The 26,392-nt window shown below is 45.6% G+C and overlaps 1 protein-coding gene across 1 annotated transcript in view; it reads right to left on the reverse strand.

Moving 5' to 3' along the window:
- LOC106610221 (zinc finger protein 827) overlaps positions 1-23,885 on the reverse strand; it is a 117,220-nt gene extending 93,335 nt beyond the window's left edge. Inside the window, 1 exon segment of the mRNA XM_045717618.1 lies at positions 23,699-23,885. Within this exon segment, the coding sequence (XP_045573574.1) occupies positions 23,699-23,885 (187 nt within the window).
- Between the last annotated feature and the right edge of the window lie 2,507 nt (positions 23,886-26,392).

Raw genomic sequence — 26,392 nt, forward strand, 5'->3', positions numbered from 1 at the left:
AAGAACACTTATTTATTTGTATTTCTTCATTTAGATTTTTTCTGGATTATGTGTGTATTTTTTTAATTATAATTCTTAGTTTTATTATTATTATAGCTAGGTATTACTGCACTATTGGAGCTAGAAACACAAGCATTTCGCTGCACCAGCGATAACATCTGCAGATCTGTGTACGTGACCAATAAACTTTGGATTTGATTATTTCACGCCACGCATCAACTACTGTTTGAGAAGCAAGCAGCCTCTCTCTGCGCAACAGGTCATATATAGGCATTTGCAGAAACTAGCAGGCCATTAGGACCTGATGGAGGGGCAATAGTGCCCTGAGTACCAGATCATTAGGACCTGATGGAGGGACACTAGAGCCCTGAGTACCAGACCATTAGGACCTGATGGAGGGACAATAAAGCCCTGAGTACCAGGCCATTAGGACCTGATGGAGAGACAATAGTGCCCTGAGTACCAGATCATTAGGACCTGATGGAGGGACACTAGAGCCCTGAGTACCAGACCATTAGGACCTGATGGAGGGACAATAAAGCCCTGAGTACCAGGCCAGTAGGACTTGATGGAGGGACAACAGAGCCCTGAGTACCAGGCCATTAGGACCTGATGGAGGGACAACAGAGCCCTGAGTACCAGGCCATTAGGACCTGATGGAGGGACAACAGAGCCCTGAGTACCAGGCCATTAGGACCTGATGGAGGGACAACAGAGCCCTGAGTACCAGGCCATTAGGACCTGATGGAGAGACAACAGAGCCCTGAGTACCAGGCCATTAGGACCTGATGGAGGGACAACAGAGCCCTGAGTACCAGGCCATTAGGACCTGATGGCGGGACAACAGAGCCCTGAGTACCAGGCCATTAGGACCTGATGGAGGGACAACAGAGCCCTGAGTACCAGGCCATTAGGACCTGATGGAGGGACAACAGAGCCCTGAGTACCAGGCCATTAGGACCTGATGGAGAGACAATAGAGCCCTGAGTACCAGGCCATTAGGACCTGATGGAGGGACAATAGAGCTCTGAGTAGCAGGCCAGGCACAACTCCAACACCATCATTAAGTTTGCAGATGACACAACAGTGGTAGGCCTGATCACCGACAACAACGAGACAGCCTATAGGGAAGAGCTCAGCAACCTGGCCGTGTGGTGCCAGGACAACAACCTCTCCCCCAACATGATCAAGACAAAGCAGATGATTGTGGACTACAGGAAAAGGAGGACCGAGCACGCCCCCATTCTCATCAACGGGGCTGTAGTGGAGCAATTTGGGAGCTTCAAGTTCCTTGGTGTCCACATCACCAAAAACCAAGACAGTCGTCAAGAGGACACGGCAAAACCTATTCCCCCTCAGGAGACTGAAAAGATTTGGCATGGGTCCTCAGATCCTCAAAAGGTTCTACAGCTACACCATCGAGAGCATCCTGACTGGTTGCATCCCTGCCTGGTATGGCAACTGCTCGGTCTCTGACCGCAAGGCACTACAAAGGGTAGTGCGTACAGCCCATTACATCACTGGGGCCAAGCTTCCTGCCATCCAGGACCTCTATACCAGGTGGTGTCAGAGGAAGGCCCTAAAAAACTAGTCAGACTGTTCTCTCTGCTACAGCACGGCAAGCGGTAGCGGAGCGCCAAGTCTAGGTCCAAGAGGCTTCTAAACAGCTTCTACCCCCAAGGCATAAGACTCCTGAACATCTAATTAAATGGCTACCCAGACAATTTTCATTGCACCCCCTCCCCCACCCCCCTTTTACACTGCTGCTACTCTGTTTATTATCTATGCATAGTCACTTTAATAACTCTACCTACATGTACATATTACCTCCATTACCTCAACACCGGTGACCCCACACATTGACTCTGTACCGGTACCCCCTGTAAATAGCCTCACTATTGTTATTTTACTGCTACTCTTTAATTATTTGTTACTTTAATTTCTTATTTTTTGGGGGTATTCTTCTTAAAACTGCATTGTTGGTTAAAGGCTTGTAAGTAAGCATTTCACTGTAAGGTCTACACCTGTTGTAGTCGGCGCATGTGACAAATATAATTTGATTTTGATTTGATTAGCAACCTGATGATCGTTAGTGAGTTGGGTACTACCAACTCATCACCAGAGTGCATAAGAGGAGATTACCGTGACTCAACGGTCACGTGGAATGTGACTGCGGTTATGAATCATGAATGCCGGTGTGGCGTTAATACGGTCACCGTAACAGCCCTAAGTACAGTTCACTCACTGTTCCAAAAACACAGTAAACCCTACATTTAGGCTACAGTACGATATTACTGTAGAGTTCCTATGTACAGTATGTGAACACTTCATTACACTCAAACGTAGGACTATAAATAATTACTAAAGGGGAACCTTGCCAGCATCCATCCCATAAATTTGGTATCATGACTGAGGGTAATTTGCCAAGACGTTCCTGTAGTAGATATGTGTGCCACGACACACCACTGTTCCAGAACAGAACCGATACAGCCCTGTGAATGGTAAAACAGGAGGACTGACGTCAAGAACTAAGAGGTGGCTGTCACTAGTTACCACAGCCACAAAGTCAAAATTGGCTATATAATTTCATGAAAACAAGCATGAGCTTTTTGGTATTAATTTAAGGTTAGGGCTAGGCGTAAGGTTAGCAGTGTGGTTAAGGTTAGGTTTAAATCATATTTTAAGAAGATACATTGTAGAAATAGGCAGGGTTTAGCCATAATTATGACTTTGTGGCTGTAGTAACTAGTGACGACCCTAAGAGGTGGGCTTACTCTAAGTAGCACAATGACGCTAATATAGCTAGCACCACTAGTACGTCACATTCTGGCACACACACTGAGGGGCAGGCTGCCCACTTAGACACAGAGAGGAGTGAGAGAGCAGAGCGCAGTGTGTGTATGGGCCATACGGTATGAGACGGGGGGGGGGCACAATGGGGAGGGGGGCGGTCCTCCAGCCAGCCAGCGTAAATCACACTGAGCCCACTGGCACAAGAACACGGTCGACCGGTCCCACTACAGCAGCCAGTCACCCCCAGAGAGAGAGAGAGAGAGAGAGAGAGAAGAGAGAGATGGTGGGTGGTTGTGAGAAAGTGTGTGAGAAAGAGAAACTGTGTGTGTTACTGACTGTGGGTGTAAGAGACAGTGTGAGAGAGAGGCACCATGTGTGTGTAAGAGAGAGACTATGTGTGTCTGTGTGTATGAGAGAGCTGGGGAGAGCGAGTGAGCATGGAGTGAAGAGCTGAGCGATAGAGAGCTGGGGGGGGCGAATGAATCGAAAAAAATATGGCTTTTTCTATGGTGGTATTGGGTTGACAGCAGTTTGGCAGAGGCGCCTGAGGCAGTGCCTGCTTGGATTCTAGCCTGTCACTCAGGACAGGGACACTAATCAGGATTGGTCCCGGTCCCTTCTTCCTCTTCCCTAGGAATAGTGGTGGAGGGGGGAGCCAGAGCCAGTTTGCGTCCATTAGAAAAAGGGAGAGAAAAAAAAGATGGAAGAATCGCAGTGGCACAGCAGGAGAGGCTAACCTTCATTTGCATGCAGGTCCAGGGGAGGAAGAGGTGGGGGGGAGCTGTTTCTGTTTCCAATCTCCATGTTAAAACGCCTGGCCAGGGCAGCCAGTGGGAATGAAGAGGCATTGTTCGCCCTCCGCTGCTCCCCGTCACACCTAGGCTACATCCGAAATGGCACCCTATTCCCTACATAGTGCACTACTTTTGGCCAATTGAATGCAATTTGGAACACAGACCAATACCCATCTCGCCTTTTCTCGCTTTCAAGGTATAAAAGACATGTCCTGCGTGGCAGATAATGTCGATCTCAAATCCTGACCTGAAATCTATACAGACCAGACATTGATGTACGTCTGTTGTTTGTCTTGTGTGCACTGCATCCATATCCATCCAGCCTTTTCTGGTTCCATCCACATCCGTCATAACCAGGTTGTGACCTGAAAGCTGCAGCATTCAAAGCCTTGTCGTTGTCTTTCACCCGTGAGAGAGGCCGTTCTCTGCGGCGTAACGATCGCTATGACAACCATCACTCCATCACAACCATCACCCTCCGGTTACAGTGGGTTGGAGCGGTCTTGTTTCTGAAGACCTCATCACTGACTGGGAGGGTCATCGAGGTCAATCCACTGGCTCTCACAAGAGATGCTACACGAGAACAACAAAATGTACTTCCGCCAAAAAAGGATGAGGCGGTTTCTGGCCAAAGGACCAGAAGGAGAGGGAAAAGAAGAGGGAGGGATTGCTGGGATGCTTCCTTTGGCCCAGAGTTGACGAACACAAAGTCTGGCTGTGCGTGCCAAATTAGGTTTTTAAGCATTTTTTTTTTTTCAGGGAGGATTTGTCGCTAATCTAGAAAACCTTCTGGTAGGAAGTGTCAATACATCTGGTGCTGACCACTCCCCGTAGAGTGCAGGGATTAATGACCTAGGATGTGTCCCAAATGGCACCCTATTCCCTATATAGTGCACTACCTTGGACTAAGACCCATGTAGGGAATAGGGTGGCATTTGGGGATGCAGTCCTAACAATCTGAACCAACAACTGACTGACTTGTCCATTGAGAACACACCGGGAACTCAGGAACGGAAAGAGGCAATCACTGACAGATCAGTCCAACTAAACCCTGTTCATTATCAACTCACCAAAAGGTTTTTAGAAGCTATCCTGATTTCCAGATTTTTGGGGGCATTTGTCTCCATTTTGTTGATGACGAGATATCTGGCTAATTAGAACGTCTTAGCCGTCATGATGAATGATATTCGTCTAGTACTAGACGGCCAATAATAATAATAATCTCGTTACCGCGATGAGGACGAATCAGACAGCAAAACGCACTTGTTTAGACCACAATGGGATAACGCTAGAGAACCTGAGCCTCTCTACCTCAAGGTCACAGCGGTTCACTCAGAAGACGTGGTGAAGTCATCATCTGCATTGTGCCAAATGGAAGGGCATTCTCCGCACGTGGCAGCCACAGAACCATCAGCGCCAGGTACTCACCTGCGTTTCAGCGTCGTAAATAACCTCCACTCGCCCCGCCCGCCACTGACAATGGCTTTCACAGAGATGACTTCACGTCAATGAATTTAACTTATCTGGTCTGGAGTGGTGCTTTGTTGTAACACAGCCAAACGCTTCCACTCTCTCTGGGTGTGGATGTGATATATTGTTTCCCTTGAGAGCCTTACATACCGTGTGGTTCCACTACTCTGCATCTGCCTGGCCTGACTGCCTCGGTCCCTCTGTCCTGCCTCGTTCGTTCCTGGCACTTTGAATCTCCCCGCGGCAATGAAACGGCCCCAATCAAGGCCCCAAAACCCCCCACAAAGCAGCCAGACACAGCTGTTAGCCTGGCTAGTTAAACGAATTAGTGTGGCAGTCTCGCTCTTCGCTGCTCAACCTAACTGTACAGTACAGTGTTGTGGAAAGAGGTACTGACTAGGCTTGGGCAGTATACCGTACATACCGTACACCGGGGTATTTGGAAAAAGCCACGGGATAGTTTTTCAATACCGTCAAAACGGTTTCTTTGAAGTTTAAAAATAAATGTAAATATTTGTAGCTACTTTTTAAGTTAATACATGCGGTCAAATACGTTAGGAGTGCAATACGTTAGGAGAAAAAGCAGATTGTGTTCTTCATTTCACCGGTCACATTATTTTACATTATGAAGGTTCCCATAGTTCCCCAGAACAGTTCAGACTGTCATGCGTTTGTAAATAGCACAACGGGAGAAAGTGGGAGCTGGTGAGTCCATAGCGTTTGATATCTATCGGCGAGTCTCTGGTCGTGTCTACACTTGACACTTACATGTGACTTCTGCTATCAGAATGTGAAGATCACATTGAATAGATGGGTCTAGATGCACAAAAGTGGTTTTGTGGTGTGATTGTGTTCAGATCTGTCTGACCACTTCAGGAGGTGGTCAGGGCTGCATTGTGTGTGGATTTCTCCTCAGTCTGGACGCAGTCAGGCCACCGAAGCGCATACAGTGGGCGACGTCATCAGCACTCCTACCACAAGTCTCCAGAAAACGTGTGTTTTGGGACCGAGAGGCACCTTTTCATTATAAACGTAGGAGGAAATGTGTGGAACGTGTTTGCTGGACTCAAATGCTTGCCAGCTAATCTTTAGGAAAACATTTTTTTGTTTGGCTAGAGTTATGCTAACCCATTTGCAATCTCTTTAGCGTTGCTTGCTGGCTAGCTACAGAGGTTAGCTGGCTAGTTACTATCATACTAGTTACTATCATATTTAGCCTATTCCACCATTTGTAGAATGCATACTGGCATATGAATATAGCGCGAGAAAAGGGAATCTGGACACATTTAAATGTAGGTGTAGACGCATGACGTGTTGGGAATTCCATGATCAGAACTCTATGATCAGAATACTAAAGCTGCATGAACTGTCAAGCCTAGACACCGCCTCTGTTGTGTGCCGCACGAGGTGAGGAAGTTCATCTTGTATGCAATTCACTACTAAATGTTTGCCATCAGATACCTTATAACGGCTTTCTGCCGTGTTTGAGAAGTCAAAGATTTCTTGGTGAATTCTGTTCAGCTGCTATTTTTTCCCTGTGCTTCCTAGTACCGTTTTTTTCTCTCCCCCCCTGCTTTGTGTACACATGCTGTTCTTCCTTCAAATAAGCATGCATCACAACTTTTTCATTTGCACAATTTCTCTTGTTCAGTTTCACTTGTACCCACTCACCAAAAATGACATTTGGTAGCGTGCTTGTATAACTTTATGAGCTGGATTTTCCTGTCTTTGCAATTAGTTTGTCCGTTTTCGCTTGTTAGCATTCAGCTAAAAGCATCTATGTGACTTTGCTATTACTTGTGCTAATTCTGTTAGCACAAGTTTTTAGCGCCCCCTTGTGTGCTATGCCGTGACATCGTAAATCCCAGGATGGCAGAAGAACAGTATGATGGTATGAAAATCTGGATACTGCCTAAGCCTAGTACTGACTTCCAGACCAGAGAGGACAGAGTTTGCCTGGCTGCTGCTGCCAAAGGCTAACAAGAAAGAGCCTGGCAAGTGTGGGGGCCTCCTGGTCTCTCTTCCACCCACACAGGAAGTGAGGTCATGACATTAGCACTCCGCCGTGCTAGAGTGCTCTCCGCCAGGGCGACAAGATCAGCCTGTTGGACGAGAGCCATTCTAAGCCCCCCTAACAACAAGATACATCAAGACAGTAGAGCTACATAAAATTACCATGTATTTCAAACCTGGCAACATAGAGAGTGGAGTGTAGTTATTTGGTTATACAGGGCAACCAAGACTGGCCCCTTGGCAAGGGCCATCAAACGCAGTGACCGAATCAGTATCCACTATCTAAACTAAAAAGGCCTCACCACCAAAGGAAAGAAAAATCTATGCCAACCTAAGCAAAAACCCTCCTCTGATTTCACGCACCAGTTAGACGCGTACCACATGCTCCGAAATATCCCCACGCCTACAGCTATGGCTTTCTTCTCAGAGACAATTGAGGAGACCTCTCTAATTCTCTGCGATGTCATTTCCATCTCTCTTTTAAGAGTGAAATGAGCCTCGATAATAAATCACATCCCTGTTTAGAAGCAGAGGCAGCAGTCTGGCACGACTGGCCGACTAGAGCTTCCTGCTCCCCAGACCTCCCTCCTCTCTCTCGTTCTCTATATCTCTACATCCCTCACGCCTGTTAAAGGCCTGTCCTGCAGGGCCCTAGATGCACTTTGTGTGGTACAACAGATAAAACCGCCCAGAGCTCTTAGCAGCTTCCCCACCACCACCAGTACTCTCCCTCTCTCTTCCCCTCTGCCTTTCCCAGCTGCACCAGCGAGCTGTTCGCAGTTCCTTATGAACTGCGGCCAACTGAGAGCCTGTGCTACTCCTGTGAGATTGGTATTACTCAGTACCGGGGCTACGTCCTAGCCAAAGGGCTGCTCTCCGAAGCTGTACATCTCCCTGTTGTGGCTTGTCAACATGGAGAAAATCGTTACCAAGGCTAAGGCACTTCCATTCCACACAGAGGAGTAGGAAGGGGGGGGTTGATTGAGACCAGGTAGGTACTGTGTGGAACAGATTGCTGGTAACTTTTGTGATATATTTTTATGCCTCCTAGTGGACATGGTGGACCTTTCATTTGTTCTCTGTTAAATTAGGTCAATGTAAAATACAGAGGGCACGCTGAAGACGTCGTTCGAGAGAGACCAGATCAAGTGTCATGGACGACAATCAGGTGGGGAAGTCATCCCTGGATCTTTGTCAAGAAACCGCTCTAATTAAGCCTAACTGAATAAGTATTATGGGGGAAGGCAATGGACATCCCTAAATAATTACTTTAGAAGATTTGCATATTATGCTTCCCTGAGTCCCTTTTGTTGGGCATGAAGAAATCCTAGCTTAAATTACCTGCTTAGTACCTCTAGTGAGTATGACACTTGATGAAAAGTGTGTCCAAAACAGAGTTAATTACTCACAAGTAGCCCCCTGAAGTTATTGTGAAGCGAGTTGCTTATCAGACATGTTTTTGTAATTACTCAGGGCATTGGAAATTAAATGAAGTGTCACCTCATTGACAACCTTGATTCAAAAGAGCATTCTGAATGAATTGGAGGGATTCTCAGTGGATGCTAGGCTTGGGCGATATACCATTTATACCATACACTGGGGTATTTTGAAATACCGCCGAATGATTTTCAATACCTCAAAAAAATTTTACAATATCTATTTTTTTCAATGTTTGAGGGTTGGGGGATGCATGCTACGCCACTGTTTATAACGGTAAGTTAAATATGCACTGAACAAAAATATTAACGTGTAAAGTGTTGGTCCCATGCTTCATGAGATGAAATAAAAATCACAGAAATGTTCCATATGCACAAAAAGCTGATTTCTCTCAAATGTTGTACACAAATTTATTTACATTCCTGTTATTGAGAATTTCTCCTTTCCCAAGATAATCCATCCACCTGACATATCAAGAAGCTGGTTAAACAACATGATCATTACACAGGTGCACCTTGTGCTGGGGACAATCAAATACAACTTTAAAATGTGCAGTTTTGTCATACAACACAATGCCACACGTTTTGAGGGAGCGTGAAATTGGCATGCTGACTGCAGGAATGTCCACCAGAGCTGTTGCCAGAGAATTGAATGTTAATTTGCTCTACCATAAGCTGCCTATATATTTTGACTCGGTAATGGTTGGTACAGGAACGGTATGACAGTGTGAAAATCTGCATACCGCCCAACCTTAGTGGATGCCCATTGGAATCCTGACAATACCTGCAGGCCTTGGTATTGCCAGCCAGCCTACCTGTTTGACGCAGAAAGCAACAACACATTTTAAATGTGTATTGATCAAACCCCAGAAGCTTCTCTGGAACCAGGCCCATTATAAAGTTAACTTACCCCACCAACTTTCATTTAAGATTACCCCACCAACTTTCATTTAAGATCAACCGCTGTAGCGGCCTCCCAATTACTATCCATTCAATTCTCCATCAAGTCACGGAGAGCCTGAATGGGGCCAGTTTTAGGCCTACCCACTGAATCTGAATGGTGTTGAATGCGGCGGGTCTCAAACTCCCCTCTATGTAAGCGCTGCTAAAGGAGGCATCCCACCACCTTCCTCCTGCCCTTTAATTCATTTCTAAGTGAAAGCCTGTGTATCATTATTCGCTTCAGCTCCAGTCGGCAGACACCGCGGTCCATGAGAGCCCGCGCCCCGTCAAGTTGAGGGGTGGTGGAAAGTGGCGGAGGGGGATTCTTGGCAGAAATTCCCCACAAATTTGATGCCAAGAGCAAAATGGAAACCTCCCCTCATTTTCCTTTCCCCTTAATCCAATGTTTTCAAGCCCCGGCCCCGCCAAGGTCATTATAATCATAGAAAGTGGAAGGGCGCCAGTGACCCGCCATTACAGTAAGGTACAGAACCACCCAGCCATTGGCTGGTGGTGAGGAGGAAAGGAGAAGAGCACTCGGTCGGTCGGGTAGAGGCAGGGGCTAAAATCCCTCCATTTCAAATGCAGATAACCTGAGGAACCAGCAGAGGAGGAGACAGGGAGAGGAGAAAATGTCTCCCTCTCTCGCTCTCCCAGTGCCCCTGACCTTTTGCCATTCATGATCGGGTCTCTCTCTCTCTCGTTTATTTTTAGCTTACAATTCGTATCCATATCTTGAGTTTAAGCCTACTTCGACATTTATTCAGCAGATAGGCCCTATAGCCTAAAGCTAATTCAGAATGGTTGCAAAATGATCAAGAGTAGAGAGAGGTTTTAGAAGTAATATTTGGTGACATAACATAAGTATGACCAATGACCTAGAAACCTCTGGGCCTGAAAGAATGCTGCTTGCGTTGACAATATTTCAAAAGCGACCTCCAGCATAATCTACAAGTAAATAAAAGGGTACTACTTTTACATGTAAAAATCTCTATGCTTTATCCAAGTGATAATTTTACCGTCAATATTTACTGTAAGTAAATCGGCCAATAGAATTCAACATACATAATCATGCGCGTACCAAAATCATAAAGAGTGTCCGTTTTCATTGTGGCGCCAAAGGTCATGTTCACTTGTCTGAGTGAGGGCGCTGTACTGTACTGTGACCTCCATGGCCAGCTTGTGAGTATGTGTGTGTACCCTCTCTCACACGCCATGTATGCTAATATACACAGCATGACGCTTGGCCTGCACAGAGCACAAAGCAGAGTACACAACCCCAAATATCTAGACCTGCATGTGTCTGGGCTAAAATAAAGCACCTTCAGTAGTTTAAAGGATATGTGTATTCGTGCTCTTTTCACCACAGGGCCTCAGTACAGATGCAGACATCTGAACTTCAATATTGTGCTTGTTCCTGGCACGTGACCAATCGGTGTAGGTGTTGTTAGCTGAACAATGAAAACAAACAGACAGTCAGCCAATGAGGTGAAGTGGCACTGACTTCCAGTCAGTGTGGGAGGAAAACCTATACAGAATAAATAAAGGTTGTCCTGTATCAGTTTTGTGACTGAATGGGGGGAGAAGTAAAATATTGGCCACGACTTCTTAAAGAGAAAAGGCTTTCTCTTCGTTATTATATGAAATCCTGTAATTGATGCATACAATAGGCTATTACATGATGTAACATGTCTATAACATTACTTAAACCAGGGGTGTCAAACTCATTCCATGGGGGGCCTAGTGTCTGCTGGTTTTTGGTTTTTCCTTTCAGTGAAGACCTAGACAACCAGGTGAGGGAAGTTCCTTACTAATCAGTGACCTTAATTCCTTAATCAAGAACAAGGGACGAGCGAAAACCCACAGACCCTCCGTGGAATGAGTTTTACATGTGACCTAACCCATATAATAGAACTAAATAGTTGGAGCCCCAGGGTACTGTATGGTACGTCAGTCAGTGGAGGCTGGCGGGAGGAGATATAGGAGGACGGGTTCATTGTAATGGCTGGAATGGAATCAAACATATGGAAACCACGTTTGACCATTCTATTTATTCCATTGCAGCCATTACAATGAGCCCGTCCTCCTATAGCTCCTCCCACCAGCCTCCACTGATGTCATTATAGGCTACAGAGCATGACCTGCTCCGTCCACTCCAGCGGCGTTTGTAGGTACGTACATTCGCCGTAAGTAACATGTGAGTGAGAGCTTACTGTCCAAATATCACTCTCTCACTACTGCTCTCTCACCCAGCCAACCCGACGCAATTTCCCAAGTTCAACTGTGGGTCAAACACCTGAGCGCTGTACCAGTGGATGAGGAGAGAACGGTCTTATTTTGGGGATGTTTTGTGACTGGGTATGTGGAGGTTTGTAGTAGCCTAAATACTCACACGTGGAAAGATTGGACACGAATAGCTCACACTATGGCACTACAAACGCTAATTTGACATTTACTGCACTGTTTTCACATTTTGTATACTTTACACAACAAAGTATACAAATCCCCGTTTTGATCACAGCTAGTAATAGGACTGAACACTTGCATTGTTTGACATTTAAGAAAGACTACACTGTCATTATGGTACATTCATTAAGTCATCATTGATTTATGAGATTAATTACATTTGCATACCAATATAACTCATTAAGCCATGTTCTTACGCAGGTCTTCAGGACATTGCACTACAGCAGGGGAAATTGCCACACGAAGCCAATTCCTCTGTGATCATTTTATCCACACATTCTACCTAGAAGTCATCCTCTAGCGGCCGAAGTGTGTCATTGCAGCTTTTCATTATTGGACTGATAAAAGCACAATCTAAACATCCAAGCTACACAGGGTCAAATGAACAATATATATATACCAACATCGCACATTCTGATGTACATTCGGAGTAACGACATAACGAGAAATGGGGAAAGTGCCATTTCGCCTATCTAGCCCGCGTTATTGATCGTAGTCTGTCTGCAATGAATGGCTGCAAAGGGAAGGGAAAAAAACTGAACTTCAGGTGACCGACCATGGCTTTGACATAGCCTGCATGCAGACATGAACCTCGCTGAACTGGGCGGAAGAAAATACCTCTGCTTCAACAACAAAAAATGATCTCCACACTTTCAAGAACTCGACGTAAAAGCAGAGCGAGCGCCTACCGAGGGAACCAATACACCCGTTTTGAGTGGTGAGAGAGAAAGTTAGACGTTTATATTAACAGAAATGTGAAGTTAGCTACCGAGCGTTGCTAGATAGCGCTATTACCAGGAACACTGAGGCATGGTTAGCCCCGAGTCTGGCTTGTCTGATCCGACTGACCCTTCATTTTATTGCGGCCAGATTCTCAGATCCTCCCCTTTCTCCCCCGAAAGAGACTCGCTCGCACCGACAGATAAACGAAAACGCTCAGACATTATACCATATACAACCGATACACAAGCTATCTGACCGCAACCTTTAGGGGAAAGGGGACCTTTATCGATTATACTCGATTAAAGCCACGTACAGCTCATGCACTCGCTGGCTAGCTAACGTTCCTCATCGCCAACAACATGGCTGCCTTGCTCAGACCTAAAAAAGGAGAAATAACCTACGCCGTGTCTTTGTCTGTTTCACCTCTTTAACCCTAAACTACTGCGCAAAACACACGAAGACCCATTAAAATAGCTCAAAACCAGCAAACGACTTACGTGAAGGCAGGCGTTTGGGTTGCTCCTGCTTCCTCCTTGGCATTTTCCCCCTTTTTGTCACATTCTCCTCCTTGTTTTAGGGATAAGAAGAAAAAAGGTTTTTTCCCATTGAGATTGTACGCGAGAGTGATGGCAGGGACTGTATACCTGGCTTGTCCTCGCGGTTTAAAGTGTATTGTTGGGTATAGGACCACAGGAGGAGGGTTCTGTGCTGTTGTTGTTGCCGTGTCTTGACTATGGCTGCTCTCTGTAAGTGTGTCTCCGAGCCCCTAACTAACACTAATGCAGGGATCAAAGGGCAGCAACAGCAGAGCAGACACACACACTCGCTCACACACACTAGCTCGCACACACGCTCTAGAGGAGCTCGCCCGCGATAGCAGCGTAGAAACGGACAAGGTGCCCCCAAGCTTACAGGGTGTATTGCTGACTGCGAAACCCCTACATATTTTTTTTGTAACATTTATTTGATAACTTCTATAAATAATAAATAAGGCAAAGATACTGAAATACAGTATCAGTACAGTATTTTTCATATTGAGTGCATTATTTTTTATTTATTTATTACATATTTATTACATTATAAATATGTTTTCAAAATGTGAAATGTACATTTCTTGATTTGATGAAATGATGGATTGAATAGTAATTCAGAAGCCCAATGGAAATCCCCAGTTTCCCCAAATAAATAATGATGATTAATTTGCATGAAACATACATTTGAAATGAACCCTTTCATTTTCACACTTGCATAACCTCCATATTTATTAGGCAACAGATGCACACATTTAATTTCTTGCTATTGTTTTTATTTGTTTCAATGCCATATGTCACATGAACTGTAAATAACTGCTGTTATAACTATCCCTGGTCTCAGAAATAGTGTAACTCTCGTCTGGAGAAAAAAAAAAGAATTAGCTAAAGCAGAAAACAACACTTTATTGCATTTCAACATTGTGTTTTGTGTCACATTGTACATGTAACAGCAATGGCATTTACCTAAGAGTTGAGTTCACCCCCAACTTATCCCTCTGTAAATCATGTCATCTAAATTACTACATGTTTTACCCTTCATTTGTTGCATTTCCACGTTGGGTAATATCATATACATTTAATAACAACGTTAAAAATCTAAATCTCCATTCTTCTCCCTCGCGGTGGTGGCGTTGGGTTGAGTTTTTCATAGCGCAGCCTGTCCCGTCTCTCTTCCTGCTGCTGGACTCCTGCAGGCTGTGTTCACTTGGCCCGGCACATTCTTTCACACCTCTCAGTGTGTGAGGAGAGCTGTGTCTTCATCCCTCCATCCTGCCATCCCTCCATCCCTTGCCACCTCCTCCCTCTGAGAGAATAGTCCTAAATGGCACCCTATTCCCTATAGAGTGCACTACTTTGACCAGAGCCATTAGGGCTCATATGGCTCTGGTCAAAAAGTAGTGCACTCTATAGGAAGCAGGGTGCCATTTGAGATGCAGATTATGAGAGGCGCAGGAGGCTCGTTACCGTGGCAATTAGCAGAAGCCCAAATTAGCCCTCCTGGCTGGACTGCCTGTATCATGTCCACAGGTGACACGGCCACTTTGCATTTTTCTAATTAGGAAAGAGCATAACATGATTAAAATGTCTATTATCTATCATAAAGGTCCAGAGAGAAGCTGGACAAGTCCTAGTCAAGTAACAGTAATCAGTAGACATATGTAGAGAACACATGCGAGTCACATGACCACATTAGAACTACAAGAAAGAGTATAAGGAATGAGTATATTCTATTGTGAATTTTTATTTTGTAAAAATCTTTTTTATTGTCAAATACACTGGATAAGTGCAGTGAAATGTGTTGTTTTACAGGGTCAGCCTTAGTAGTACGGTCACGCCTGAAGCAAATTAGGGTTAAGTGCCTTGCTCAAGGGCACATCGGCAGATTTTTCACCTAGTCACCTCGGGTATTCAAACCAGCGACCTTTCCGTTACTAGCTCAAACGCTCTAACTGCTAGGCTACCTGCCGCCCTATCTGCCATGCAGTGTATGTACAGGCCGAACGTCACATATGGAAACGTGTGTTATTGTATAAAAGGTTCTGTTGAGGAAATCCAAGGTTAGTGAAAATTCACAGTACATAGTGCATGTGCATGGCAGTAGGTTGAACTCTGGTGTACCTCCAGCCTCTCCACTCCTGTGTTGTGTTGAAAGGGACTAAACCATAGGGTGTCTGACACCAGTACAGGCGCAGGCATGTGTGAATATCTGTGTGTGTGTGTGTGGACAGCTGGGGTGTGTGCTTCACCTGCACCAGCAACTGAGCACTCATAACAGGGGACCAGGTGTTGACCTCCCACCCCTCTCTCCACCCACGACCAGCATGGTCACAGCATAGTTGGAAACGAGGGGTTAAATGTTCACTGTTGCTTCCATCCTATTCATTCTCTATATTTACATACTGTACTGTCAGTCTGAAGCCAGATCGTCTCTTTTCCTGCTGTTGAGAATATACTGCATGTAATTACATATTAAAACATCAAAACATACTTTATATCTACACCATAAAACATGAAATATACTTCAGTAGCCTTTAGCCTATATCTTATCGAGTAATCTGTTAGACATCTGTGAAAGTTGTGATTACAAAGTTTACAAATGATACTCCTGATGAACAAGTGAAACTAAGCCTTCTTTGACAATTACATATTCATCCAGATCATTTGACGCAATAAACTATGTCAACTCATGGAGAGAGAAAGAGAGATACAGAGAGGAAGAGAGAGTGTGGCGGGCCGCAGTCATGTTTTTGTTCTCTGAGTAGAGGTTTGTCACCATGGCGAGGTCACAGTCTGTTCTCTGACCCCAACAATGCCAGGCCGCTGAGGTAATGCTGGCAACAAGACAATCAGCTGATAGTAGCCATGGCAACGCCAGCATGACCTCACTCGGGGTTGCACCTAAAGGTCAAAGCTCTGACATCGTGCTCTATCAACAGTTCCGCAATCTATGTCAAATGTCTAAGTTAGAAAAACAACAGAGTAGGGAAAGTGAATCAATCAAAAGTGGCTTTTAAACTTCATTAGTGTAAGCGTTATTCATAATCACTTTTCTAATTACTTGGGAATCTATTGATGGGCACAAAACACATTTGCCACGTCTAGGCCGCAGTCAGTACTGACCATGAATTTACATACATACATAAATATTAAATAGTGCCTAAACTCAATACAACTCGAACAGGGAGGCCTCATCACACCTGTCACAGCTAATATCCTTCCTCCTATACAATAATATATCATAATATATAATATAATATAAGTAGCACAGTTTGTAGGAAATAAAATTCCCTTAGCTAATTATATTTCCTTTAGCTTTACTGATAACTGCCGTTGTTCCGTTGCTTTTAAAAACAGCTCATTTTGTCAGTTGGCATTAATACGACTTATTAAAATGCTTCCCTGCAGCGGCGTGGCAGTTAGCGAAATGGAAATTTCAGGTGCTTCAGCGGAGGATGGGGGAAGTGGATAAAGAGGAGTTTCTGTCTCAGGGTGCATGAGCCTGGCTTCTCCACTTTCTGCTCTCTCTCCATCTCTCTATTCGTACTGTCCCATGTGGCCTGGTCTATGTTAGCTATAGCGCTAGGCTAACACTAGCTGGATGTAGCCTAGCCTTGGGGTAAACCTCAACATCAGTCCCCTGTACAGCCGCGACTGTCGCAGGCTGATAAATCCTCACAAGGTGGCTGGTGCCAGGTTTTTCCGGTATATGCCACCTGTCCCCCCGACACACACACAGACACACACCCCTTACACCAGGCAGGTCACCCGTGATTACAAGTCAGTATTCGACGTCCATGGAAACCGGCCACTAGGGGCAACAGTGAGCACTGTTACCTTCACATAGGTTTTGGTTTTGCTAGGGCTTTGCGGACAGGGATGGAGGATGGGCGTAAGCATCCAAAGGAAGGCATGTTCAAATCCAGCAGTAGAAAGTTGTTTTTGATATTTTGGTTTTAAGCCTATCCCAAACCTTAACCCTTACCTTAACCATTTGGAGTGAATGCCTAAACGTACATTTGTTTGAACAACTTCCACATTTTTGGTTTGAGAAACATGGATGAACGTCTAATTCTGACGTGAGACTGTGAGAGCTGGTAGCTCACACACCCCTCCCCTCCTGCTCACCCCAACTACTACTCCATACACCCCAATTACTCCATACACCCCAACTACTCCATACACCCCAATTACTCCATACACCCAACTACTCCATACACCTCAACTACTCCATACACCCCAACTACTCATACATCCCAATTACTCCATACACCCAACTACTCCATACACCTCAACTACTCCATACACCCCAACTACTCATACACCCCAATTACTCCATACACCCAACTACTCCATACAACATACACCGCAACTGCTCCATACACCCCAACTGCCCCATACACCTCAACTACCCCATACAACATACACCCCAACTGCTCCATACACCCCAACTGCTCCATACACCCCAACTACCCCATACACCCCAACTACCCCATACACCCTACTGCTCCATACACCCCAACTATTCCATACACCCCAACTGCTCCATACACCCCAACTGCTCCATATACCGCTCCCCTCCTTGTGGGGACTTCTGGTCCCCACAAGGATAGTAAAACCAAACCACACACACACACATTGTCCTTCATACACACACAGACACACACACATGCTGCCCTCCCCTCTTTCTCCCTCCTGTCCCCCCCCTTCCCTTCACCTGGCCTGACGCTGGACACACACACAAACACACACACACACACACACACACACACACACACACACACACACACACACCCTTCGCTAGCTGGTCTGACAGTTTGACAGAAGCAGGTGGCCTCGCTCCCTCTCTTGCCCTCTGGCCTTCCGAGCTCTCACCCCCGGTGGGGACGTTTGGGCGTAGAGAGGGGCCGTTGTCGCCTCGCCTTGTCCTCCCCTGACCAAATATCACAGGACTGGAGAGAGGACATGACTTAGGACACATCCCAAATGGCAACTCATTTCTTTACACAATGCACTACATTTGACCAGAACACTATGGGCCCTGGTCAAAAGTAGTGCTCTATATAGGGAATAGGGTGCCATTTAGGACAGAGCCTTACATAACACCCCACCCACCGTGCTTTGGTTCAGTCTAATACTGTAGCTTCGCTCACTCCTCCAAAACACACACACAGGCACACTTTCTCTCTCTCTCTGCGACTGTGTGACAGAGGCAGGTGGCCTATTTCCTGCCCTATGACCTTCAACACTTCCCCTGTAGTAGGGAGACAGTCACCATACTGCAGACACACACACACACACACACACACACACACACACACACACAGAGAGGAGGAGTCTAGGTTGCCCCTGGTGAACTGGGGGAGAGGTCTTGCTAAGGCCCCAAGGGGGGGGAATTGTGGGTCCTTCATCTCAGAGAGTTATTTTAGCCTCTGGGGCAGTCCTGACTAGTTGAAGGGTCATCCCTAGAAGGTTACTTAACTGTATACTGTACTGTACTGTATGGCCTACTACGGTAACACCCGTGGGATGATTTTAGTATAGCTTCAGTTCATTGTGTGTGTATACCTTTGTATGATATACTGTATCTTTGTATAATGTTACACTGATAATGTTGGATGCAGTGTGTGTGTGTGTGTCATACAACGTGCTACACTGGTGTATTACTGTATGCCGTTGTTTGAGTGTATGATATGTGTCTCGTTGTGTGTGTGTGTACCTACTGTATGTCAGGGGAAGAGAGCCCTCTGATTACTGCCAGTTCATTGTGTAAATGGAGCGTGCTGAACATGTTCTGATAACTCTAATGTGTTCCCAGTCCCAGCTTGATTTTATTGCCATGCTCCTAATAGGATATTGCCACTATTGCAATTTGGATTAACTTCCGTGCCGCTGCTGTTGAACTGACTGACTGAGTGTGTGTGTGTGTGTGTGTGTGTGTGTGTGTGTGTGTGTGTGTGTGTGTGTGTGTGTGTGTGCGTGGTTGCGCTCAATTAATTCCTTATCCAGAACATCCCTCTTATTATGACCCCCACTTTTATTTTCACAAATGCAAAATATTGCCCGCATTTCAAGTTTTTTTCTTCTTCTGAATAAAGATATATTTAGGAAAAACGTGTGACCTGTGTGAAACTGGAGACCTGTGAATTAGAAACGTTAAAATAATTTAAATCTAACCAGCGACTGTAAATTAAATATAAATAGCAATGCATGAAAGAAAATGAATCCTAATTAGCTGGATCGTGGCGCGAACGCGCTCTAACTCATATTTACATTTGACTAATCGTATTTTCATGTTGACCTTCCACTGGCAAAGATAAATAACACACACACACGGGTAACAAAACACTGGTAGTGCAGGCGAGATGTGCCACCGACATGTTTTTGTCTGTGAGGAGCTGTGAGGAGCGTGATCACTCACAGGGAGTCTGCGTTTGTTCTCTCTGTGGTTCCTTTGTCTCAGCCCACCTACACTCCTCCCAGGCTCCTCCCCCCTCCCCAGCCAGTCATCCAATGGTGTTGTCTTCAGGTGTTGACCTTATCGGGTGGAGGTCAAAGCCAGGTCAGGGATCTGTTGCTAGGCTACCATCAGATAACTGGCGGGGGTTGGCACTTGGCAGCCGCTTGCTGCCTGGGTAGCTGCTCTCTCTGTCATTCACTGCTTGTCATGTAATCTCATTCATTTGCAGACAATTGCCTGGACGTCAGAAAGGCTATCTGCTCCATGCTGTTGTAATGAAAACACATTCAAATATTAAAAGCGGCCAAGCTAGAGCCCCATTACCAGCCAGCTCTACTTGGCATTGGCACACATCCGTTATTATACGATCATGCCAATTGTCATGTGGTAACGTGAACCGTTTAAATAGGTAGTGTTGGTGACTGCCTTTGTCAAAATGACAGTATGGTGGCTGGCTGTCAGCACTAGGTAAATTACACTGTAGAAGGCAAAGGTTACATCCAAAATGGCACCCTGTTCCCTATATGGTGCACTACCTTTGACCAAAAGCAGTGTACTATATAATGAATAGGGTGCCATTTCAGAGGCAGACAATGTGAATCAAATCAAATCAAAATGTATTTATATAGCCCTTCTTACATCAGCTGATATCACAAAGTGCTGTACAGAAACCCAGCCTAAAACCCCAAACAGCAAGCAATGCAGGTGTAGAAGCACGGTGGCTAGGAAAAACTCCCTAGAAAGGCCAAAACCTAGGAAGAAACCTAGAGAGGAACCAGGCTATGAGGGGTGGCCAGTCCTCTTCTGGCTGTGCCGGGTGGAGATTATAACAGAACATGGCCTAGATGTTCAAATGTTCATAAATGACCAGCATTGTCAAATAATAATAATCATAGTAGTTGTCGAGGGTGCAACAAGTCAATAACACAAGAGTAAGTGTCAGTTGGCTTTTTCATAGCCGATCTTTGAGAGTATTTCTACCGCTCCTGCTGTCTCTAGAGAGTTGAAAACAGCAGGTCTGGGACAGGTAGCACGTCCGGTTAATAGGTCAGGGTTCCAGCAGGTCTGGGACAACAGGTCTGGGACAGGTAGCACATCCTGTGAACAGGTCAGGGTTCCATAGCTGCAGGCAGAACAGTTGGAACTGGAGCAGCAGCACGGCCAGGTGAACTGAGGACAGCAAGGAGTCATCAAGCCAGGTAGTCCTGAGGCATGGTCCTAGGGCTCAGGTCCTCCGAGAGAGAGAAAGAAAGAAAGAGAAAGAGAGAATTAGAGAGAGCATATTTAAATTCACACAGGACACCGGAAAAGACAAGAGAAATACTCCAGATGTGACAGACTGACCCTAGCCCCCCGACACATAAACTACTGCAGCATAAATACTGGAGGCTGAGACAGGAGGGGTCAGGAGACACTGTGGCCCCATCCGATGAAACCCCCGGACAGGGCCAAACAGATAGGATATAACCCCACCCACTTTGCCAAAGCACAGCCTCCACACCACTGGAGGGATATATCCAACCACCAACATACCATCCCGGGACAAGGCCGAGTATAGCCCACAAAGATCTCCGCCACGGCACAGCCCAAGGGGGGGCGCCAACCCAGACAGGAAGACCACGTCAGTGACTCAACCCACTCAAGTGACGCACCCCTCCCAGGGACGGCATGTAAGAACACCAGTAAGCCAGTGACTCAGCCCCCGTAATAGGGGTAGAGGCAGAGAATCCCAGTGGAAAGAGGGGGAAACCGGCCAGGCAGAGACAGCAAGGGCAGTTCGTTGCTCCAGCCTTTCCGTTCACCTTCACACCCCTGGGCCAGACTACACTTAATCATAGGACCTACTGAAGAGATATGTCTTCAGTAAAGACTTAAAGGTTGAGACTGAGTCTGCGTCTCTCACATGGGTAGGCAGACTATTCCATAAAAATGGAGCTCTATAGGAGAAAGCCCTGCCTCCAGCTGTTTGCTTAGAAATTCTAGGAACAATTAGGAGGCCCGCGTCTTGTGACCGTAGCGTACGTGTAGGTATGTACGGCAGGACCAAATCGGAAAGATAGGTCGGAGCAAGCCCATGTAATGCTTTGTAGGTTAGCAGTAAGACCTTGAAATCAGCCCTTACCTTAACAGGAAGCCAGTGTAGGGAGGCTAGCACTGGAGTAATATGATCAAATGTTTTGGTTCTAGTCAGGATTCTAGCAGCCGTATTTAGCACTAACTGAAGTTTATTTAGTGCTTTATCCGGGTAGCCGGAAAGTAGAGCATTGCAGTAGTCCAACCTAGAAGTAACAAAGGCATGGATTAATTTTTCTGCGTCATTTTTGGACAGAAAGTTTCTGATTTTTGCAATGTTACATAGATGGAAAAAAGCTGTCCTTGAAACAGTCTTGATATTTTCTTCAAAAGAGAGATCAGGGTCCAGAGCAACGCCGAGGTCCTTCACAGTTTTATTTGAGACGGCTGTACAACCATCCAGATTAATTGTCAGATTCAACAGAATATCTCTTTGTTTCTTGGGACCTAGAACAAGCATCTCTGTTTTGTCTGAGTTTAAGAGTAGAAAGTTTGCAGCCATCCACTTCCTTATGTCTGAGACACAGGCTTCTAGCGAGGGCAATTTTGGGGCTTCACCATGTTTCATTGAAATGTACAGCTGTGTGTCATCCGCATAGCAGTGAAATTTAACATTATGTTTTCGAATGACATCCCCAAGAGGTAAAATATATAGTGAAAACAATAGTGGTCCTAAAATGGAACCTTGAGGAACACCGAAATTTACAGTTGATTTGTCAGAGGACAAACCATTCACAGAGACAAACTGATATCTTTCCGACAGATAAGATCTAAACCAGGCCAGAACTTGTCCATGTAGACCAATTTGGGTTTCCAATCTCTCCAAAAGAATGTGGTGATCGATGGTATCAAAAGCAGCACTAAGATCTAGGAGCACGAGGACAGACGCAGAACCTCGGTCTGACGTCATTAAAAGGTAATTTACCACCTTCACAAGTGCAGTCTCAGTGCTATGATGGGGTCTAAAACCAGACTGAAGCGTTTCGTGTACATTGTTTGTCTTCAGGAAGGCAGTGAGTTGTTGCGCAACAGCTTTTTCAACATTTTTTGAGAGGAATGGAAGATTCGATATAGCTTTATTTGATTAAACCCACACTACAACATAAATGAGATATTCATCTGGTATATTGCATTCAAAAGGAAGACCTGAGGCATAGTGTGTGTGTGTGTGTGCGTTTGTTTGTGCGATTGTGTGCATTATATGCTCATGCAAGTACTGTGTGTGTGTGTGTGTGTGTGTGTGTGTGTGTGTGTGTGTGTGTGTGTGTGTGTGTGCATTCTTGTACAAGTGTGGTTGCGTGCTCATACAGTACAGGCAGTGGTGGTAAAAGCACAGAATTGTCATACTTGAGTAAAAGTAAAGATACCTTAATAGAAAATGAATCAAGTAAACGTGAAAGTCCCCCAGTAAAACATTACTTCAGTAAAAGTCTAAAAGTATTTGGTTTTAAATATACTTAAGTATCAAAAGTAAATGAAATTGCTCAAATGTACTTAAGTATCAAAAGTAAAAGTATAAACTATTTAAAATTGCTTATATTAACCAAAATAGCCGGCACAATTGTTTATTTTTTTAACACTGATTGAAGTGGATTTAACAAGTGACATCAATATGGGATCATAGCTTTCGCCTGGATTCACCTGGTCAGTCTATGTCATGGAAAGAGCAGGTGTTCATAATGTTTTGTACACTCAGTGTATATGTGTGTGTGTGTGTGTGTGCTTGGCAAATGACCGATCCATTCATGACTCATTCTGAGAAACAAGTGGTTGTGCGCTCATCCCCCTACCTTTTAATAGAGTGAACAAAAACCAAGTGTGGCAAAGCACACTATTTAGAGAGAGTGCTGTTGCATCTTCACACAAACACCATATTCTCTCCCACTCAGCAGCTCCAGCCACCTGGCCATCTATCTATGTGAAGACTAGAAGAATTCTTAACTCTCATTCTGATGAACGACATCATAAATCCTGTCTCATTTTCAAATCCATTCTCACACGGCGGTCCTGAGCAGAAGACAAGCTGACACTGTGTCGTATGTCTCTTCTCCCAGGTTCCTCTCTGGGTGGCACGCACTCTCTCGGTGTCACGCCGGCTGAGCCGGGCGGAGGTTAACCGCCGGGTCGGGAGGATTGGGTCATCAGAAGGGTTTGTGTGAAACGCCACCTCAGTGATGGCCGACATAAAGGGATAAGGCCGCGTTCATTTGTCTGCCAGTCCATCGAGCTAGGACGCTAGAATCCCCCCCCCAATCACAGTGAAGCATTGGCTCTCGGGGCGGGGTTCTAGAGTCCTAGCTCTTCTGTGAGATTGGCACGTTCTGAAAAGAACGTCTCGGTGTCTTGGGCACTTGCCAGCTGACAGCTGAGATTTATCGGGGCACGCTGGCCCGCCGCGAGGACTTCTCTTGTAACATGGTACTCCTGTGAAAGGGATAAAGAAATTAGTGTTAAACATTTCCCCCCACACCGTCGAGATATTTCCCTACAGTCTCTCTTCTTTTTTTGGTCGATATGGCGACTTGAGAATCAAACCAGAACCGCCACAGTACCACATAGTCAGTGCTCCTGTTTTAATTCCGTGCATATTCATGAGGGTGAGTGGAGAATGTTGCTGTACTCTGTCTGTTGAGTCACAGGTCCTCTGTGGCAGGAAGCACTCCTGGTCAAATGGCAACCGAGAGAGAGAGGGGAGAGAGAAAGAGTAAGAAAAAGAGAGTGGGAGAGAGATAAGATGGAGAAAGAGAGGGGGAGAGAGAGAGAAAGAGGAGAGGGGGAGAGAGAGAGAAAGAGGAGAGGGAGATTGAAAGAGAGGAGCATGAGAGAGAGAAAGAGAAAGAGAGGAGGGTGAGAGAGAGAGAGCGAAAGAGAGCGAGGGGAGGAGAAAGAGAGCGCTATAGAGAGAAAGAAAAAAAGAGAGGAGGGGGCGAGACAGAGAGACAAGTGTGAGAGAGAGAAAAGGAGAGAGAGATGTGTGGGATTTGAAAGGAACAGCTCCTGGCTGACTGTCTTGGATATTTATTCCTTTCTAAAGCAATGAGGTGTTTGGAGAAAAAGGCCAGCCAGTGTTCTAAATGCTATACTGTCGGTGCAGGGAGCTGTTAACTCAGGTCCCTCTATCTGACTACACTGTGTTGATCCCATGAACTATACAGTCAACCAACCACAAATACATACTGATATGTACAGAGCCTCTTTTGATCCTGAAATGCCACTCTTAGGTAAATTCAGAATCAGTAACGAGCGTGTTTGCATCGCATGTCGTCACCACATCGAGAGGAAAACAACACACAGTGTACAACCTCCCAAATAATTGGTTCTCTATCAATATCGAAATTGCTGCTCCCTATTGTCCATTCATTCACAGAGCATTGGGCGACTCCACCATCTTCATATCACCTGCAAACATCTAGAGGTAACTCAGCCAGGGTGATGAACAGAGAGATAGGCAATGAAACACAAGGTGTGACAGTATGGCGATATGTTACTGGATGCAGCTAGGCAGAGGGGCTCATAATGAAAGCAGGACGAGAAGGCTTTGTTCCAAATGTCACGATGCATATTTATGGCCTGCCGATGGAGTGGCTCCTTGTATAAGCACCATCAATCCATTCACCATCCCTCTGTCTAGCGATGGTCTGACAAAAGCACAACCACTCTCTGTCTTCAACACCTCGGCTGCATGGCTGGCGACTAGCGTCATGCGGGTAGCTTACATTCTAGTCAAATGGGCAACCTGATCATGTGATGATAGGGAGTTTTTCCTAGCCATTGTGCTTCTACATCTGCATTGCTTGCTCTTTGTAGTTTTAGGCTGGGTTTCTGTGTACTTTGGGACATCTGCTGATGTAAATAGGGTTTTATAAATGAATTTGATTGATTGATTGATTGATTGATTGATTGATTGATTGATACTGTAAATCTCATACTGTCGTTTTCTATACGAGATCTTAAGTATATTGTGGATTATTACATAATTGTTGCTTGATTGTTACCTTATTTAAAAAAAAAAGTAAAGTAGGGGAACCCTTGGTGTCAATTATTGTCCTTGGAAGCATAGTATTATTACTAAATGATAAGGCAGCACCATCGTTCTTTATCATAGTGATTGACTTTGTGTTGTAGTAACACTTGATTTGGTACAGAACTACAGCACCAGCTTTCATTTACTACCCACCACTTCAGAAGATGCCACAAATGGAGAGATCAACATCATAGCCAGAGTAAAATAAGAAACATGGGAGGGCGTCAGACTGAATCAGACACTCGGAGTAAAGCTCCAGCAAGCACTCTCCCACTAAGAGGGGGATCCCAAGGGATCCAGCCCCATGTTGGCTGGCCCGCTCCTGGGCTGCTATGCGGTGGAGGGTGGGGGAAGACTGACTGACTGTCTGGCTGTCTGTGGTCCCACTGCTCCTGAGGGAGAGAACATGCCTCCAGGGCTAGGCTGATTTGAGCCGGTCCAAGCACTAACCCCTGGGGGATACCAACCAGGCAGGCTGGGATCTGTTAGCCTCTCTTTCAGGCAGCCGGTTGGCTGTCGGCGGTTGGAGCTTGGTGGCTGTGGAAAAAGAGAAGGGGCTTTCATCTCTCTCTCTCTCTCAGAACGTCTCGGTGGATTTCCTTCCAAATTACAGGGAGTGACTACACTCCACCTCCCCCGCATCGCACCGTGCCCGGCTCACCGGAGGG

The sequence above is a fragment of the Salmo salar genome, chromosome ssa04, assembly GCF_905237065.1.
Source record: "Salmo salar chromosome ssa04, Ssal_v3.1, whole genome shotgun sequence".
NCBI lineage: Eukaryota > Metazoa > Chordata > Actinopteri > Salmoniformes > Salmonidae > Salmo > Salmo salar.